Source organism: Stegodyphus dumicola, chromosome 10, assembly GCF_044657685.1.
Source record: "Stegodyphus dumicola isolate Sdum_Otavi_A_Nest chromosome 10, ASM4465768v1".
NCBI classification, from domain to species: Eukaryota; Metazoa; Arthropoda; class Arachnida; order Araneae; family Eresidae; genus Stegodyphus; species Stegodyphus dumicola.
The window spans coordinates 156,708,537-156,727,230 of record NC_140777.1 but is presented as its reverse complement, the minus strand read 5'-3'; the positions used below and the strand labels follow the sequence as shown (position 1 = coordinate 156,727,230).

Below are 18,694 nucleotides of genomic sequence, written 5' to 3'. Positions count from 1 at the left end.
AAAAAAAAAGACTGCACATGAAGGAAAAAAAATCATTTTCAGTCAAAACAATGCCCCGTGTCATAAGTCAGTGCAAATGCTGGTTACATTGAATGAGTTGGGCTTCACTCTGCTTCCCCACCCACCATACTCCCCAGATCCAGTCCCCAGTGACTACTGGCTGTTTGCTGATCTCAAAAATATGTTCCAGGGGAAAAGATTTGGCTCGAATAAGGAAGTCATTGCTGCCACTGAAGCTTATTTTACGGACAAGGACAAACACTTAACAAGCACGTTATTGAAAAGTTAGAAAAGCGTTCGAATGATTGCATAGCTCTTGATGGTAATTATATTGATGAATAAATGTGAATTTTTTTAAATCGATGTTGTTTTTATAGTTAGTCCCGGGACTTATTGAATGATGTGTTAAATGCTCCTCACTTGCCGCACCTCCTCTTTTATATCCTACCAGCTATGCACGTCAGATGCATGTTATTTCACTCCACAATGCTGATTGATGTTTCAAATTTAATCATTTACACAACTTGTCAAACTACATTTGCATGCTACATTTCATAGTTGCAGCTCAATTTTTTCTGGGTGCATATATATCTTTTTGTATTTTCCATATACAAATGCATGAGGCATTGACAATACAACAACTACAAATGATAACATTAACTGTGATGACAATAAGTGGTGCCTACTGTATTTCAGATTTTTGCAATGGCTGAAATTTGCACTTCTTTAAAACAGTAAATTTTGCAGTATGCACATATATATATACTATTTATTTAGTTTTTTTAAAATTATTTTTGCCACCATTTAAGTTTTATGTTGAGTGTAAAAAAGAAATGTCTACATGATATTTACTTTTAAAACAGTGTTTCTGCTGAATTTTACCACAAAATCATTTCACTCTGTTCAGATGTGTGCTGTCTATGCAACTATAAAATTACCATATTTATATTTTTTTAAATGTGTGTATTCTTTACTCTGATTTACAAAACATTTTAAATCAACAGAGAATTTATCTTCTCATAAAATTGTTACTTGATCATTAAATAATTCAATTATTTTTTATTATTTATAGGTTAAGTTATTATGTCTCTGCCCCCAAACCGAAAATTCATGGCCATCATAAGTTTGAAATGACTTCAAGGGCACTTGTGAGTCCTCAACTATATCGTTTGGCTTTCAGTGTCAGTGGTAAGAGTTTAAATTTTTAGTTTTTATTAACATAATACTTTTAAGGAGTTATTGTTTTCATTTCACTTGGAATGATGGTTTTATCTGTAAACTTATCGAGTTTAAAATATTTATAAAGCTCAAATTTCTTAAATTCTTTTTATAGGAATGAATACATTTCAACATTGCAGGAATGGAATCTTTGACTAAAACAATATTATCTCTAGAATCCTTCCTTATTCTGTTCCAGTCTCTATTTTATACCTATTTTATGTCACTAGATTTCTAAAAGTTGAAACGATTATTATTACAAACTTATTTATTATATGAGCTGTTCATATGAAAATATCTTAAACTTTGTTAAGTTAGCTTCAAACTGCCGAAAAAATATTTGGATATAGAAAAATGCTGCTATTACTGGAAGACATATACAGTCAAAAGTCGTTAATCCGGACTTGTTAAGTCCTATAATTGCTGTGTCAAGAATACCGACTAATTTGTCAATCAAAATTGTTTCGTTTTCAATAACCTCTGTGTCACTTTCTTCACTATCGGAAGCGATATTTTCTGGATCTAGAGCCATACTACAGATTTCGCTGTCTGTTAATTGATTGATGATTGGGGGATTGTCGTCGCAATGAAAAACTTCTCTTATATCATCTTTATTTATTACCGCTTCTCCACATTTCTATACAAAATCCAATAACTGAAAAATTTCACCTTTAGTTTGCGATGTCCGAAAACCTTCAAATTCGCGGCTATCATCTTCATCCTCCTCACCATGAAATATGGTAGATGGCCATAAATTATGCCAAACATTTTTTAACGTACCTGGAGACACATCCTCCCACGATCTTGCGATGCTCCACAAGGCAGATTTTATGCTAAAAAATTTTAAAAATTCTTGAATAGTCTTGCCACTGTTCAAGAAAGTTAACATAGATTTAAAAAATGCTGCTTTATATTTGCATTTCAGCGCGTGCACTATTCCCATATCCATAGGCTGAATGATAGATGTACAATTTGGAGAGAAGAATAATATAGATACATTATCTTTCACTAGAACTTTAAGTGAAGTATGCGCCGAACAGTTATCAACAATCAGGACTATTTTTGAGTCATTGGGTAAACCAACCGAATTCAAATGTCGCCGAGCCTCGGGTATAAAATGATTTTCAAACCAATCATTCATCAACACTTGTGTCATCCATGCTCTTTTATTTGCATGATATATAACAGGGAAAATCGTTACTCCTTAAAATGCTCGAGGTCGTGCATGTTTTCTGATTATGAAAAGTTTGCACTTGTGCGTTCCTGCAGCATTTCCGCACGCTAAAATTGTTAGTCTCGCTTTGGAATCTTTGACACCAGTTGGAGCCTTTTCTGTAGAGGTTGCCAAGTATTTCACGGTACATATTGCCAGAAAAGACCACTTTCATCAACATTGTAAATTTGTTCTGCAGATAATTGTTCACTAGTTAATGAATTCATCTGCAAATTGTTCAGCAGCTTCATTATCAGCTCAAGATTTTTCACCTGAAATTTTTAATTGTCTTATACTATGGCGATTTTTAAACTTGGTTAACCAACCTGTCGAATATGTGCACTCTTCGTTTAAGTTCATTTCTTCATGAAATATTTTGGCTTAAGCCATTACCATTGGACTCGTCAATGGCACGCCCTCGCTGGGACGCTGTCTGACCCATTCAATCATCACTGTATCATGATCGTCTCTTTTAGCATAACGAACCCTTTTTCTGTTATTCATTGCAAGTGGGGTGTCGGAATCCACAAAAAAATCAAAAAGTTCCATTTTCTTTTTCTTATGTCATATACAGTTGACTTTCCTATGTTATACTCCTCACATAATTTTGAGACGGATATGCCTTTATCCATTTTTTGCAGCAATTCCACTTTTTGTTTGATGGACATCGAAACATACTTTCGCTTTGTAGATCCTTTGGGAGCTCCAGCATTGGAAATTCTATTTGACATAATCGAAAGTTCAAGCTTACTTTTATAAAATTGCTCCAACAGTCTGCAAAAAATAATAAGCCAGATCCAATTCGAAGATTAAGGTTTGGTTTATTAGATTATGGCACTCGAGGGCTATCTGCCTTAAGGGCGGAATGCCTTCGTGGAGGACTTTCTAAGGGAAACTGGCTCGTATAGGGAAAACCATGAAAATGCCCATGCAGCCAGCCCGTTCGCAGGATTCGAACCTCGGACCGAACTACCAGTGTTCAGCGACGTTACCGGTCGGCCGCTGGTGGGCTTGAAGATTAAGGAACAACGCAATCTGCAACATTAACTGAAATAGATAATTAGATAATTTTAGCTTATGCTGTCCGTTATACATTAAATGCGCATGCGTAAACGTATTATGCGCATGCGCACACGCATATGCGCAGTCGTAAAGGTCTTACGCGCACGTATAAACGCCTATACGCATGCGTCAAAGTGACGCATGCGCACAAAGTTTGTAGCTTTGAAATCCGGATTATAGATCATTCCAGATTATGGGTGTCCGAATTAACAACTTTTGATTGTACAGTATAAATCCAAGATCTGAAATCGTGAGAACTTCTGTGATTTTGGAAATTTTTCAGATTTTAGATCTTGTTTTTAAATCTAGCAAGGTCAGTTTTAGAAATTATAAAATAAAAATATTCCTTATTAACATTTTATATTTTGCGTAAAAGAAGCCCCCTCCCCCCTCCGAATCACCACAGTGCAAAATCTAAATGTGACTCAATGCCAAAATAACGGTACTTTCTGGATTTAAAACCATGCAACTGATATTCATCATTCTGTTAACTGATTTTTGGTTGAAGCATTGTCATCTCAATGTAAGACTTCAGTTTTATCATTTTCATTTCTGTTTATGTTATATTAATTGGAAAATTTCGCTTTTTACTTGTTATAGCTGAAATACATCAGATTCATAGCTTTCATCATCATGAAATTTGGTAGCTGGCTGTATATCATATCAATCATTTTTTAAATATCTGCAGACACATGTGTTGCAGTGCCCCAAACATCAGATTTTGTATTAAAATATTTCTAGAATTCTTGGATGGTCTTACTGCTGCATCAGTTTTTTTAAAAAGCTGCATTTCAGTGTGATATCCATCTACAGTGATGGATGTTTAGTCTTGGAGAAAGAGTAAAATGGAAAAATTATTATTTGTTGAAACTATAATTTTGATAACGTTAATAATTGAGCTGCTTCAAAATAGAAAGTTAAAGAAGAGTATTTGCTGCTAACTTATCCTTAGAATTTAATTTGTTCTCCCTCTCCACTACTATCCCAACAAAGCGAAACCAGTGTGAATAACCTCACATTCCAGCCAATATGACTTAAGCTTCACTTCAAGTCAGATAGAAAGATGGTAATTCTTACAACCATTTTAAAGGGCCAAAAGTGTGGCTGTGGCCAGTGTCAGTCAATGTATTGTTATTGGCCATGGTGTGATTTCAGATGCTTGAAAGTGACATACAGGGATCTAGTTGGAAAAAAAATCAGCACATCTGTTTTTCCTTGAGTATTATATTATCTATTCTGAGACTTTGTAAGGGGAAAAAAAAAATTGTCCTTATGATCATGAGGTCCGGATGTTAGATCATTCTGGAGATTGGAGTTCTAGCAGATAGTAAAGTGGAAATGCAAAAGGAGACAGAAAATTATAAACTTCCACATTCATTGAAAGAATTCCAAGACTGAACAAAGTAAACGATAAAAAAAACTACACTAAATACACATTTTTATGAGTTGTATTTGAGATATAAATAGGCATGAGTAGTATTTAAATGAAATAACATTTTCTGCTTTATGTGGATGATTAATCAGTTAGCACACCTTTTTTTCTTTACATTATGTAAAAATTAGTCTGCAGGAAGTAAATAAATGAGAAATAGCTTGCAGTTGTCAATATTCATAAGAAATAATTAGGATTTTCCAATAAAATATTGAAACACTACTGATTTTTAATAGCAGGCTGTAGAGACGTTTAAGGCCTTGCATCTCTGTGCGTGAAACATGAAAAATCAGCTATGCCCTCTTGGGGATTTATACCATTGATCTTTTGATTGCTAGCTAGACATGCTACCACTTAAAAGAATGAAAGAATGTGGTAATTCCTCATATTCTCTCATTTAAAAGGTGACTGGGGAGAGGCATAACACCCAGTTGACCTAGATTATGATGAATAAATGTAGAACACAAAGTTTTGAATCATAGTAAACTTACAAAGGAAGTTTTACTAAATGGTGATCCTAATACTAGAATTAGTTCTGAAGTCTGTTAAGATATTGTTAAGCAGCTGTAAATAGCTTGACAAAATGGGGGGAAAGCACTATTCAAATATCTAGTTTTTAGTAAAAATATTTTTTAGTAAAAATTTAGTTGAATGTATAATTGAAGACAAGCTGATTTTAATCATTCTGAGCCTACTAAGGAAATTTTGTTTGATGCTGATTATGCTATTGAACCAAATTTTGAAATCTTCCAAAACCTTGTTACAAATATCCTGACAAGTGGAAAAAAGTTAAACTCTATTCACATATCTTTATGTAGAGAGAGCCCTAATGAGTGAATTATTGTTATTCATATTATTTATTGTATTCAATCTATGCAAATTAGTTTATCAAGTTATCTTATTTAAGCAAGATTTTTCTGTTATTTTGATGCCAAATTAGGTGAGTGGTTCACCTGCACTGCCCATTTTCATTCTTAAACATGTGCAAGGGTCAGTCAAAAAGTTGGTTGCACTGCTTAACAAAACAATATAGAAATTTTATAATAACTTTATTTATATCTTAAAATTCCATTCAAAATCTACTCTTCAGCATAATTACCTACATTATTTAAGCATTTGTCGAGGCGTGGTATAAGTTTTTAATGCCTTCTGCAAAGAAATCTCATCCAATGCCAATAACCATTCTTGGATTGCAGCTTTCACCTCATCATCCAAGTGGTATTGTCGCTTTGAAAGTTTAGCCTTCATGGGGACCAAAAAAATGGAAGTCACATGGTGTAAGGAGGGTGATCTCACACTTTCCACCTAAAATTTTTCAGAAGGTTACACATTTGTTTTGCTGCATTAGATCTTTTGGTGTCATGCAGGAGCACAATGCCTTTTAACAATTTACTTGGCCATCAATTTTTAAGTGATTGTCACAATCATTTTAGTGTTTCACTATAAGAAAATACATTAATTGTGACACACATCGGCATGAACTCTGTATGCACCACACCTCCTTCCCCATAGATGGAACAGTTCGAAACTTATTCAAGTCGGGGAAGTGGAATGTTTCCACTTGAGGGAGCTGCGTTTCATTTCAGGTGAGAAGTGGTGAATCCAAGACTCATTTCCGGTCACAATTTTGTCCAAAAATTCGTTTCCTTCCATTTGGTAACATTGCCAAAATTTCAATGCACTTTCAAAACGCTTCCCTTTATGTTCCTCTGTCAGTAGACGAGGCACCCAGCGAGCACAAACTTTGTGAAACTGCAGCTGATTGGCAGTAATTTTATGCACACTTCCTTGAGAAATAATCAGTCCATTAGAGATTTCAGTTATTGTGTCTGTTTGCAAGAATGCATTCATTCACAAGAGCAGCAATTTCAGAATTTGTAGCAGTTGATGGTTTTCCCTCAAGCTCAGCATTGTCAATATCTGCACATCTATTCTCAAACATGTCTCACCACTTTGCAATAGCTCGACATGACTGCATTTTCACCATAAACATCATGCAACTGCCAATAAATTTCACAGCCATTACACCTTTTTGCCCACAAAAAAGGAATCACTGCCATCATTTCCAATTTGGATGCCACTTACAGCTGTGGAGACATGTTTACGACTGATTATAAAACTAAAATTGCCTCGTGAAAGCTGCTACTTCACACAATACAGCTAAATGTCTCAAGTGTTGCCAAACAGTTTCATCAATTTCATCAGAAAATTTTTATGTTGAACAGATTACATCCTTTTTATTTGACAGTGGCTCTTGAAGCCTTATTTGTAACAGACATCTTCTTTTAACCAATTATTACACTTTTATTGGATATATGTTAGCCTATTTCTGGATTGCCTATTTAACAACTTATTATTAACAACTTTTCTGGATTGCCTATTTCTGGATCACTATTTATCAACCTATCCCTCATTCTGGTACTTCAAATTATGATGGACAAAATCCGCATATATGTCTACCAGCATTTCTTATTATACAAAATACAAAGCTGTGTGCATTGATCTTGAAATCAGAATATCAATTATTTCCTGTTTAATTTTATTCTAAAGCAATAGCAACAGAGTTGGTGTTTCAAGACTGTCAGCATCCAATGTTTTATTCGACAGGAATGAGAATATACTCATTTATATTGTACTGCCACTTACAATACATGTAACATTAAAATGCTAAGATAGTAATCAATTTAATGTTATTAGTATATTATTTTCAAACATTTTCTTAACCCTCTGAGTGGTTCGACTTTTTGAATCTGTTCAGGAAGACATGTATTTAAACTGCACTTCCCCCAAATTTGAATAATTTCTTATTGTAATCTCTCTTTTTATACAGATCTGTTTATTAAGATGATATTTAATCATTAAAGAAAGTAAGAAAACAACATATTTTAGATTATAAGCTATTATATACAAAGTGGTACAGACATAAGTTGACTTAGAAGGAAATTTTTTAACTGAATTTAACTAAGCATTACATATATAATAATTGATTTAATTTATATCTGTTTGATATAATGTTGACCTTTCATGATTAAAAATTCATGATTAGAATGTTCTCTAATGGAAAATTCTTTATTTAAGGTCCTGATCATATGACAGTTGTTATTTCCCCTCGTTCTGGTATTACTCTTTCCAAATGGTCATTAACTAGTGATACTCCTTTGCGAAGCTTAGACTGGAGAGATAGACCTACATATTTTATTTATTATTCCTATGGAGAGTACAAAGAAACATGGAAATTTTCGATTGATTTAAAAGTAAAGTTTTTTTTTTTTTTTATTTTTTTAAGTTTGACTGAAACTATCATTTTTAAATTAAATTTTAAATCTATTTTTTTTAATATGCATCATAATTTTTGTAATAATTTCAAAAGCATGCTCTTTTTCAGTTTTTCTTTTCTTAAATAATGATGGAAATAATAGTTTATAAGGTTAAACTATTTTGTCATCATTATTTTATGATAGCAGTCATGAAATTTTGTATTAATGAATAAAGGTTGATGTGACATATGTAATTACTTTATCTTTAGGTGAATGAAAGGTAGTAGTTTTTTTATTGCAGAGACATTTGCAATTTTTGAATTACCAATTGCAGTGGATTTTTGTTTTGACATCCAAAGTTATGGACTTTAATGTTAAAATAATATTCTGAAGTATAAGTATGGCTTATCGGCAATGTAATCAATGTAAAAAATTATCAAGTTATTTAAATTCATTTTTCAGTTTATCATTGTTTTTAAAATTATTTTTGCTTTTTGAGAAAGCTATTAAGAAAAGAAATGAATTGAAGTTATTTTCTTTAAAAAAAAATGAGAGAGTATTTTTCTTCAATGTGTAACATCACTAAAAACACTGGTCTATTTTTCTTCAGTTTTAGAGAGAGGGTAATTCCAAGACAATAATCATAATGCTTATGCATTAGAGGTAATTATACAGAGGCTGTTCGCACATTTTTATATGACCTTGCTTTTCTTTAAAAAACTGCTTGGAATTTTTTTTTAACTGCAGCTATATTTTTGAAAGTATAAATTATTGTCTGCTATTCTACAATTTTATTTTCATACAAAATGTCTTTAAATACAAACATCTGTCATACAAATGTCTTTTAAAGAAGCAATGGATGAAAGGGTATGTTTGTGTTCTTTTCGAAGAAAATGATTCGAATCTAGTTATTAAAAAGTATTGTGAAAGCCATGGTTTTTTTTATACTTAAAGCTACAATGGGTAATGTAGTTAACAACAAATGGAAAAAGCTTCAAAATTTAGCTTCAATTGGAAAAATTGTTCTAAATACTTATCCAAGGAAAACACGGGAATGTTTTGAATGTTGCAAAAGTAAGATCTTTAATTAATTAAGAAGTCAAACAACAAAAATCAGCATTATATTTTCAGATTTTCACAGAAATCACACTTCTGTGAAAATTTGAAAATATAACACTGATATTTGTTGTTTGACTTCTTAACATGTTGAGTTCGGCGCCGTATTTGCTGTCCTTTCCGTTCAGCTGGCAGCGAGCTAAGCCGTATTTTTGTTTAGAATGTTTCAAATACATTTCATTAAAACTAAATTTGATCACATTTCATTGAGACTATATTTATTTTCAATACATTTCATTAAAACTAAATCTGATCACATTTCATTGAGACTATATTTATTTTTTAACTTTTAATACTGTCGGTCGTAAGGACCGACGCCAGCCAAATGAAAATTCCAGGGACCGACGCTGGCCACATGGAAAGTTCACTGCCAGTCCCCAGGAACCAGCGCTGCACTCAACGTGTTAATTAATACTTATTCGGTGTGTTATTGTATCTTAATTAAGATCTTTAATGTTAAAAGAAAATTGCCCAAGTCAAAGGATAGATGCAAAATCGCTAAAATGGTCAGTGTCAACTGTAAGCAAAGTGTTTCCCCCCCCCTCCAAATGCCAGTCACTTGTCTATAATGGCATTGGCCACTCCTAAGGCCAGAAATGGTGACCATTTTATTATGGAAGCACCTAATAGGTGACCATGTTACCTCCTATGAAGGGACAGACAGTTTTATATTCATGTCTTCTCCGGAATTCGAACACGGGCCCTTTGGTATCGCAGTCAGGCTTCCCTAACCACTATACCGCCTGGGCGGCAAAGTGATCAATGTTGATTTGAATCTTAAAAAGGCAAAAAAACATGATGTCATCGTCTTTCTCCATGACATATTGCTGAAGACAGAACGCGCTGCAGAATTCTTTATGAGAAACATTTATCCATACAAAAATGGGAAAATGTTCTCATAATAGATGAATCTTGGTTGAACTTAAATGACTGCAATAAAAAGAGATCCATTTATTATCATTAAAGAGGAGAAAAATATCTTAAAACATGGTTCAAAGAATCTAAAGAAAGCTTTTTTAAGGGATTTATAATTATTGCTCGTGTTTCATATAGCAGCAAATTAAAAATAGAGAGAGTGGAGGAAAATGTTAAACTCAATTCCATATATAAACAAAAACATATTTTGTACTCAATTTTCAAATATGAAATACCTTCTGTTTACACACAGTATGATCAATCAGTAGAGCTGCATCAAGACAGTGGCACATCAAAATCTGCTGTTAATTTCCTGGAAAAAATGGGGGGAAAAAAAAAACAGGTTTCAAGGTTCACGTTATCCCTATTAAATCTCCTGATCTATCACTAATGTGTTTTTGTTCTTCTGGGCTTTTAAAAAGCGGTTATTCAAACTTCGACCTACTCCTTAGACTTTGGAAAGCTGTTCAAGAGCAATGGGGTAAAGTACCTGTTCTGATACTAGAAAAGGCTTATCTTGAAAATTGTGGTGCATAAAGATAGTGAAGAATAAGGGTTGTCAAATAGAACATTCAAAAACCTTAAAATTTTTGGTAAAATATTTCTGTAATTACAATGAAATCGTGTAAAAAGTGTGCGAACAGCCTCTGTATCGAGTAAAGTGATGTGTAAGTTATGGGAGGTTGAGAAATTTCCTCAAGCTTTCTTTCAGAAGAAAATATTTTATTTTTTGTATTTGTTCTGCCTGTTCTTTTAATAATGAAAAATATGGAATCTCTGAAGAAGCACATAGGATTAACTTTAATATAACCATTAAAAAACTTTTAACATACTTTTAAGTCTTTAATTATGTTAATGGACTTTAGTTGATATCAATGAGATCCTCAACTTACATATGCATGTTCTAGTGTTCTGGGCAAAACCATTAAGTAACAATGAAACTTTATGTCTTGGAGAAGCTTACAATTTGTGGTGCTTTGCTAACATACGTGATTTATAAACTCATACATTATGAAATGACTATTAAATTAGTCTTAGTTCACTAATGCAGATTTTAATTCGGAAGAGAAATATCTCTTTGTTTCTGGTAATTAAGGAGTTAATTAACTGACTGTTACATTAGCTAGTGTTCTGTTTCATGATGAATGTATAATGAATTTTTGTAGATTTGGTTTTTCAACTAAGATAATTGATTACTTTTATTTCCTGAATTATTTACTGAGATGATAATGTGTGCAGAATTAAAAAATCAAATTTTGTTTGATTATAGTTGGCCAAGGAAATTTCATTTTCTGGCTAATGTATTGGTGTTTGACTCTGATAAATCATTCTGTTGTTCAACATAATCATCTAGTCTCTGAAAATACTTTATCTAATTGTTTAACTACATGTTTTATTCTCTAATGATAGAAATCTGATCCTTGATCATGGAGCTATTATAGAATCGCTGTTTGCACCTCTTTGTCATTGGCAAATTGTTGTTTATCGCTTTAAACATAGATACCAATCCTAGATACCAACTTCTGCGTAATTTTTTAGACTTTTATTCTATAACTCTTATGAATTATTTTGTCAATCTATAGAATTCTGTGATCAATGCTATTGGCTTTCCTTGTTAACCAGCATCAGTCAAGTCTGTGCTGCCATGCTGAAACTACTGAAAAGTTTGTCTGCATGTGGTATTGCTTTTGCCTCGTAAACTTCTGTAATTCCTTAATGAATGCTAGTGCATTTAAAGATATTTCATACATAAAAATCGTATGTATCCTTGCACTACTTTAGCTTAAGAGAAAATTTGCAATTAATGCCTTCATTTTGCTCTTGTGTTGTGAAGTACTTCATAACACTGTTTTCATAAATTGTTTTTGTAAGAGGTATTAGACAAGAGCTTTATTTTTTACAGGTGCCATACTTGTTGCATAATTGTTTATGGTAATAATGATAGTTATAACTTATTTTTTTTTTTAAATTCTAGATATCTTGAATAAAGTGCTAACCAGGGTTTCTGAAATCTTTTTGACCCTACTTCATAAAAATTATATTTCATTAAATTCTTTTATTGCCTTATTGTTCTTGATAATTAGAATTCAAAAACTGGAGTTTTGAAACAATAGGAATGTATACTACTTACTGTTTAATTGAATTACATGTGGAAACTAAACAATCTTTCCACTGTTGTATTGCATTTCATTTAAGCTTTATTTGGCTTATTTCATTGTTCTTGTATGTAGACTTGAGTATTTTAGTATCATAGTCATTATGTATCCCATTCAACTTATGATCATTTAGCACCATATCGATTATAGGTTTTGTATGGTCTCGTAATTAAGTCTGTAATTGTAAGATACTATTTGGTAATATTCAAACCAGGATTCATTTGTTGGGATGAAAAATCTCTTCTGAAAGTCTAGTACTCAATAAAATGTATTCTTTGGCTAAGCTTTGTGAAATACAGTCTCATTTAGTAATATTATTAACAATATTTCTTATATTTAGTATCAGGTCAATGAATTTAGTATTTTATAAGAAAGCATTTGCCTAAACTTTTGAAGCAATTAATGTGATAGGTCATATCAGACATAATAACATGGCGTTTATGAGTTTGAGATGTGTGAGACATCAGCATGAATTTTTTTTTTTTTTTTTTTTTTCCATCTGTCACTGAAGAAATATTTTTGTTTCATTTCATTTTCTAGCATTCTTTCTGATATATGCATTCACATTTTTACCTGCTTTACGAAAGAAAGTTTCATTAAACAGTCAGTCTCATTAAAATATTCAGACATTTTATTAATTGGTTTGATTTTTCAGCTATCCTGCAATTATTATCTGACTAGACTGAAGAAAGAAGGTATCTGTAATCTTGGCCTTGTTTTTGATATCCATTGTATCAGTGATTGATCCACATGGTAATCTATAACTGATTTACAGGAAGAACATATATGTAGCATGAAGCTCAGAAGGAGTAAGAGGGCACTTTTATTATTACAATAAAAAAAATATGTTAAAATCAAGTTTGAGGAAGTGAAAATTATAAAAATGATTCCCTTGGATCATGGATTACGAAGTCTATTGAAGTCAAAAGCCATTAAAGAAAATCACGCAATACATTCTTTTCAATAGCTATTCCAAAAACTTAGATAAGATTTCATTGAAAAGCATAGAACTAAGATTCCTCATTTCCCACCAGAATGCTATGAATCAGCCAAAACCCTGAATAAAACGTTTGCCACAAGTTATTGATAAGAACCGATCGTAGACTTCTAAGTGGACCAATAACAAGGTTCGTGAACCAGTTAGAGACTGCTATGTGAATGAATGATGAGAATAATATTACAGACATCCTCTTTCCTCAATCTAGTAGTTATATGATCAGCAACCATACTAAACAGAATATGTGAGTGTTTTAACAAGGACTTTGATTGTTCCTTAAACCACACTATTTATTATTTCAAAGCTTCGTTTTTATTATATTAGCACATAATTTAAAACATATAATAATAATTCATTCTTAAGTTGTTTTGTAAGTAATTTTGTATATTATCTTTATAATTTATAGGTTCCTAGCAGTTATAACAAGAATTCTCCTCTTGTTGATATCAGTTTCATAACTCATTACCTTCATGGCCATGATTATATCACTGGAGATTTTCCGTCTTTCTTAGCTCGGATTCCATCTTGGATTCATGCAACACCTTGGACTTGTACATTAGACATGTTTGTCTTTTAATGAAAATCCTTAATTTAAGAACAAGGAAATTTAAAATTAGTAGTGCATTCATTTTGATTATACATACTTTAAACTGTTTTAAATATCCGATGTCTTGTAGATAATTCAAGCAAGTATTGTGCAATCTTGCTTGCACATTAATTTCCAAATTCGAATATAGATTTCATATGAAGTTTAAACTTTATAATAGAATCTTATAAGAAAATAACCAATTATATTATGTTATCATTTAGTAAAACCTCTGTTTTATGGCTTAACCACATACATTCTTTAACAATGTAGTAGAGCTCCAAATGTACAGACCAACTAGGACTATAGTTCATATGATGTTCAAAATACCCATGTAATTGTCTTGTCTTTTTCTTATATATTTACACTAATACACTTTAAAGGGATTTTATTTTATTTTTGTTTATCATATCATATTTTATTTCTATTAAATTGGAGAAAAGGGGATAAAATATTTTTATTTGCATGAAATAAAACTCAAAACATAGTTTTATTTTTAACAAAATAACCAATTATATTATTTTTCATTTAATTTAGCACACAACTGATTTTTATTTCAGTGTAAAGTAGTGAGATTTATTTTTATTTTATTCTTCACAAGCCTTAAAACTAAGCACATAATCCTGCTTTTAATTTTATTATACTAAATGCATAGCTGAGTTCTAGTCATCCAAAATTAAAAATTTTTTTATTCAAGAAAAGCATTCATAGTTAAAATATTGTTTTTAAAAAATTCTCATTTAGAGTTCTTATGATGTAAGTGAAAAGACTTGTAAATAAATTTGCACTGAGCTTAATTTTACTTGGTCTAGAAAGAAGGTTAGCGATTTAAAAACTGAATATTTTTAGAGTCTGACTCATTGACTCATCTACTGTATTTCCATCACGATTTAGTTATGCATTAATGATTCTTAATGTTCTACAAGGAAAACAATTTTAAGATTTAAAACTTTTCATGTATTGTAACTGTTAGTCATTTTCCCCCTTTAGAAGCCGTTATGTATTAAATATTATTTTATATATTTTTTAATTTCTGATCATTTCTGCATATATTCACAGTACCATATTTCTATGCATATTTTTTGCCATTTTTTTTACTAATATAAAATGAAGGTAAAATAATTGAAAAATATGTAAATATTTTTTAAAGTAGGGTTTAAGCTTATATCAGTTCTCTCTGGTTATTTAATTAATAAAAGAATTCTTGCTGCTTGTTTGATTAACAAAGAGCTTGATTTACAAACTTAGAAGCCTGAAACAAAACCTGTTTTGGAAGCCTCATTCGGTAGGTTTCTCAATAAAGTAGATGTTTCTAATATAAATAATATTTCATGTGAAGTATTCCTGCAGTAATCTTATAACTGGATGTTTTTTATTCAGAATTATTTAAATAAAAATTAATATTTTACTTTTCTTGTACATTTTATTTCTGCAGATTCCGTTTAAGGTATTTAGTGCAAGTTGCAGAATTACATATTTTAAACTACTTCTCCCCGTAAAACAAACCACCACCACCCCCCAAAAAAAGAGAAAGAAAGAAAAGGAGCTAAAGAATTCTCTCTTGTTTTATCACAAACCATTGTTAAATTATGAAGATATGACATAATTAATGCAATTAAATTGGCAAAGAAATGAATGAAATTCATCAAGAAATTCAGTCTGATATTTAAGGAAAGGCATAATAAACTAAATGTAATATTTTATTCCTGCTTCTAACTGCAGTTTATTCTATAAGCATATAAAATATAACATTTTATTTGCACTTCTAATTGTAAAATCTAGAATTCAAAAAACATTTTACTTAATTCTATAGAAAGTTTTGAAAGGCCTTGAGCACTCTAAGAACCGAAAGAAAATTGATTCAGTTATTAACTTCATATTTGTGTGGCACTGGATAGGAAATGGACTAATAAAAGGATAGGAAGAGAACTAATAAAAGACACTGGATAGGAAGAGAACTAATAAAAGACAAGATTCTGAAGTCTGCCTCTAGCAATATTAATCAAAATATTAATGAATTCCTTATTTTCTTCATCTGACTGGATGCTTTTCCTCTTCAATGCCACAAATTCTTAAATATCATTTTCTGCATTTTGTGAGATTAGGTTATAAAAACTGTCCCCTACCAATGAAATTCCATGCCTCCATAATCTAGTTAGATCTCAATTTAAAACCCAATTGTGGTTATCACCATCCATGCGCACTTTGAATGAAATATTTGAATTGTATGTATGAAAGGTCATTAACCGAGTTGTCAAATTGAACTCAAGGTTCTAAGAATTGCAACCATAGCTTCTGCAGTTCTTTTTTTAATATGATAATTGTTTAATGTACCTTCTGTTGTACTTTTCATGGAAAAATTACTTAAATCTTATTTTTCTCAAAAATATATTGCAGAAATAAGGGCATGAAAAATATGCATGAAAATACAACACACAATAAAAGACCTGATGAATATGCTACATTTTGCAAATTTCATTATTTGTAAAAGAAATGGTTATTAATAAATTTTTTATATTTATTATGTAGTTTTGTGTTGAAATTCTGGTTCATTACTTTCCTAATGTTATGAGTAAAAGGTGTTAAGGTTTAAAATCTTTGTCCACTGTTTACTTTGATTCCCTATATGAGGTTCCATACATCCTAGCTTATCAATGTCTGGTGCCTTAGTGGTGTTATTTCTTGGTATTTGTAAGAATGCCTAGCGTTGTATGCACATAAAGGCACTCAAATGTTTGAATATTCATTTCTAAAGCAAATTTTACTCTGACCTGCTGTTGAACAGATGTTGAGTGGCAAAACTAAATCATTATGTTTGTATTTGTTAACCCATTAGCAACATGTCATTCAGCAATAACCCATGGTAGACTTTTTATTCAAGCTAAATTCTTCATCACTAACTTGAAGCAATACAAGAAGTTAATTATCATATTATTAGCACATTTAACTATCTGTGTATTTAAAAATGAAAGTAAGAATTTTAGTAAAAATTTATGACTGAATCTTCTTTTTGTTACATTAATGAATGTAATACAAAGCATTATTGCTTTTACATTACATTTTGTATCAAGAACCATTTTTGGAGTTTGCTAAAACATGTCAAATAGAGGTGAGCTTCCTATTACAATTATTGCAATGATAAAAATGTTGTTTTGTACAGCAATTTCTCACATTATCCCTTTTAAATTCCTCTTATGTTGCTTTTTTAACATTTTATTCAAAATTTACTAACTTCAGATTACTTTCTACGTAAAAAAAGGGGGTGTTAATGATGATATCATGTTTATTTATTGATGTCTTTCAAAATATTGCAATAGACATATAGTTTTAGCTTCATTGTTGCTTGGTGTAGACAGTAATGTATAGCATGATGAAAATAATGAACACAGTTTACCTGAAGTTTAATATGTTAAAAATTAATGTAATTTCTCTTCAAAAGTTTTATTTACTTTCCTTACTTTAACAAAATTCTCAGTTATACTCATATGTTAAAAAAACTTTCATAAAAGTCACATCGCATGACTTGAATTTAGTTATGGGTGTAGCATAATTTCTATAGAAGACATGTATGAAGTCACATCAGTGGTAATTTGTATTGTAGTACAAACAGAATTAAAGCATCTTTGAACCATTCAATGCTTTGTTTTATTTTAAGGAAAGATTTTTTATTTTATTTTATTTTTTGAAAGAAACAGATCCCTGTCATACCACAGTCATTTTATTTGTTAAATTTTCATCTTCTGTATCGCTGTTCTGTCTTATCTAAATGGTTTTGCAACATTAGCATTTTCATATCTTTCAAGCATGGCCAGTCTACAAAAGATATTAAAAGAAGGGCCTTTTTAATGCTTCTAGAATTGCAGGCACATTTGTGAAACTGTACATCTTCCACTCGGTGTTACATTTAAGGTGATTAGGTAATACATTTTTATGTTTTCAAACTGAGTGGCACTGCAAGCATTTTCTATGAACTTATTCAACATAGGAGTTTTTTAGAGGGACTGGAGGAATGAAATATTAGAATGGACTGGAACAAAAGTATTTTCTTTTAATTATTTTTATCTCAGTAATGTGATCATTCAAAAGAAATATCCTTTTTTTTTTTTTTTTTTAGTTATTAAAAAGTATTATTTGGGATATTAATAGCTTAGTATTAGTTTGCATAGCATATTATTTAAATATTTTTCTGTGCTCTTCAAACTGAGTTATTTGTTATGACTTTTAATATATGCTTATTTCTTTGTTTGTGTTTAAATTGCAGAACAAATTAACCGTGATTTTGTGCAGTGTATTATACTCGTTAAATATAGGTAGTTGCTTATTTTTCTGATCTGATCTTTTGTAATCCTAAAAACTATTGTTCATATGCTTGTTGTACATTCTGAGTAGTCTGTATTTTAATATTTGGTCTGAATTTTAATATATGCAAGAAATCAGTGTTGCATTTAACTTGAAAAACTGGCAAAATTCAGCTCAAGCTTGGCATGAAGTTTCTTACAAAAGAAGTTCAGTGCATTTAGAGAGGTAAACTAATGCAGACTGTTTTCTTCATTTGCATGTTATCTTGCCCATTCAGTCGTTTTGAATAATAGAAATCTAGTGTCAACATTGAGCAGAATAACAGAGAAGAAAAATTGTGAAACCAAAACAAACAAATTCTGAAAGGTTTCAGATTTTAAAGGTTGCCCAAAAGGATTTGTTAAGGTTTTTTATGCTTTAGCCGAGCTTGCAGTCTACCAGTC

The 18,694-nt window shown here is 31.1% G+C and overlaps 1 protein-coding gene across 1 annotated transcript in view; it reads left to right on the top strand.

The window, feature by feature from the left end:
- Window positions 1–17,588, top strand: part of LOC118197271 (endoplasmic reticulum metallopeptidase 1-like) — a 58,797-nt gene extending 41,209 nt beyond the window's left edge. The window contains exons 12-14 of the mRNA XM_035368767.2: window positions 1,073–1,188; window positions 8,004–8,179; window positions 13,773–17,588. Coding sequence (XP_035224658.1) covers window positions 1,073–1,188; window positions 8,004–8,179; window positions 13,773–13,943 — 463 coding nt within the window. The 3' untranslated portion in view covers window positions 13,944–17,588. The remainder of the gene's footprint in view (window positions 1–1,072; window positions 1,189–8,003; window positions 8,180–13,772) is intronic.
- The last annotated feature ends 1,106 nt before the right edge of the window (window positions 17,589–18,694 follow it).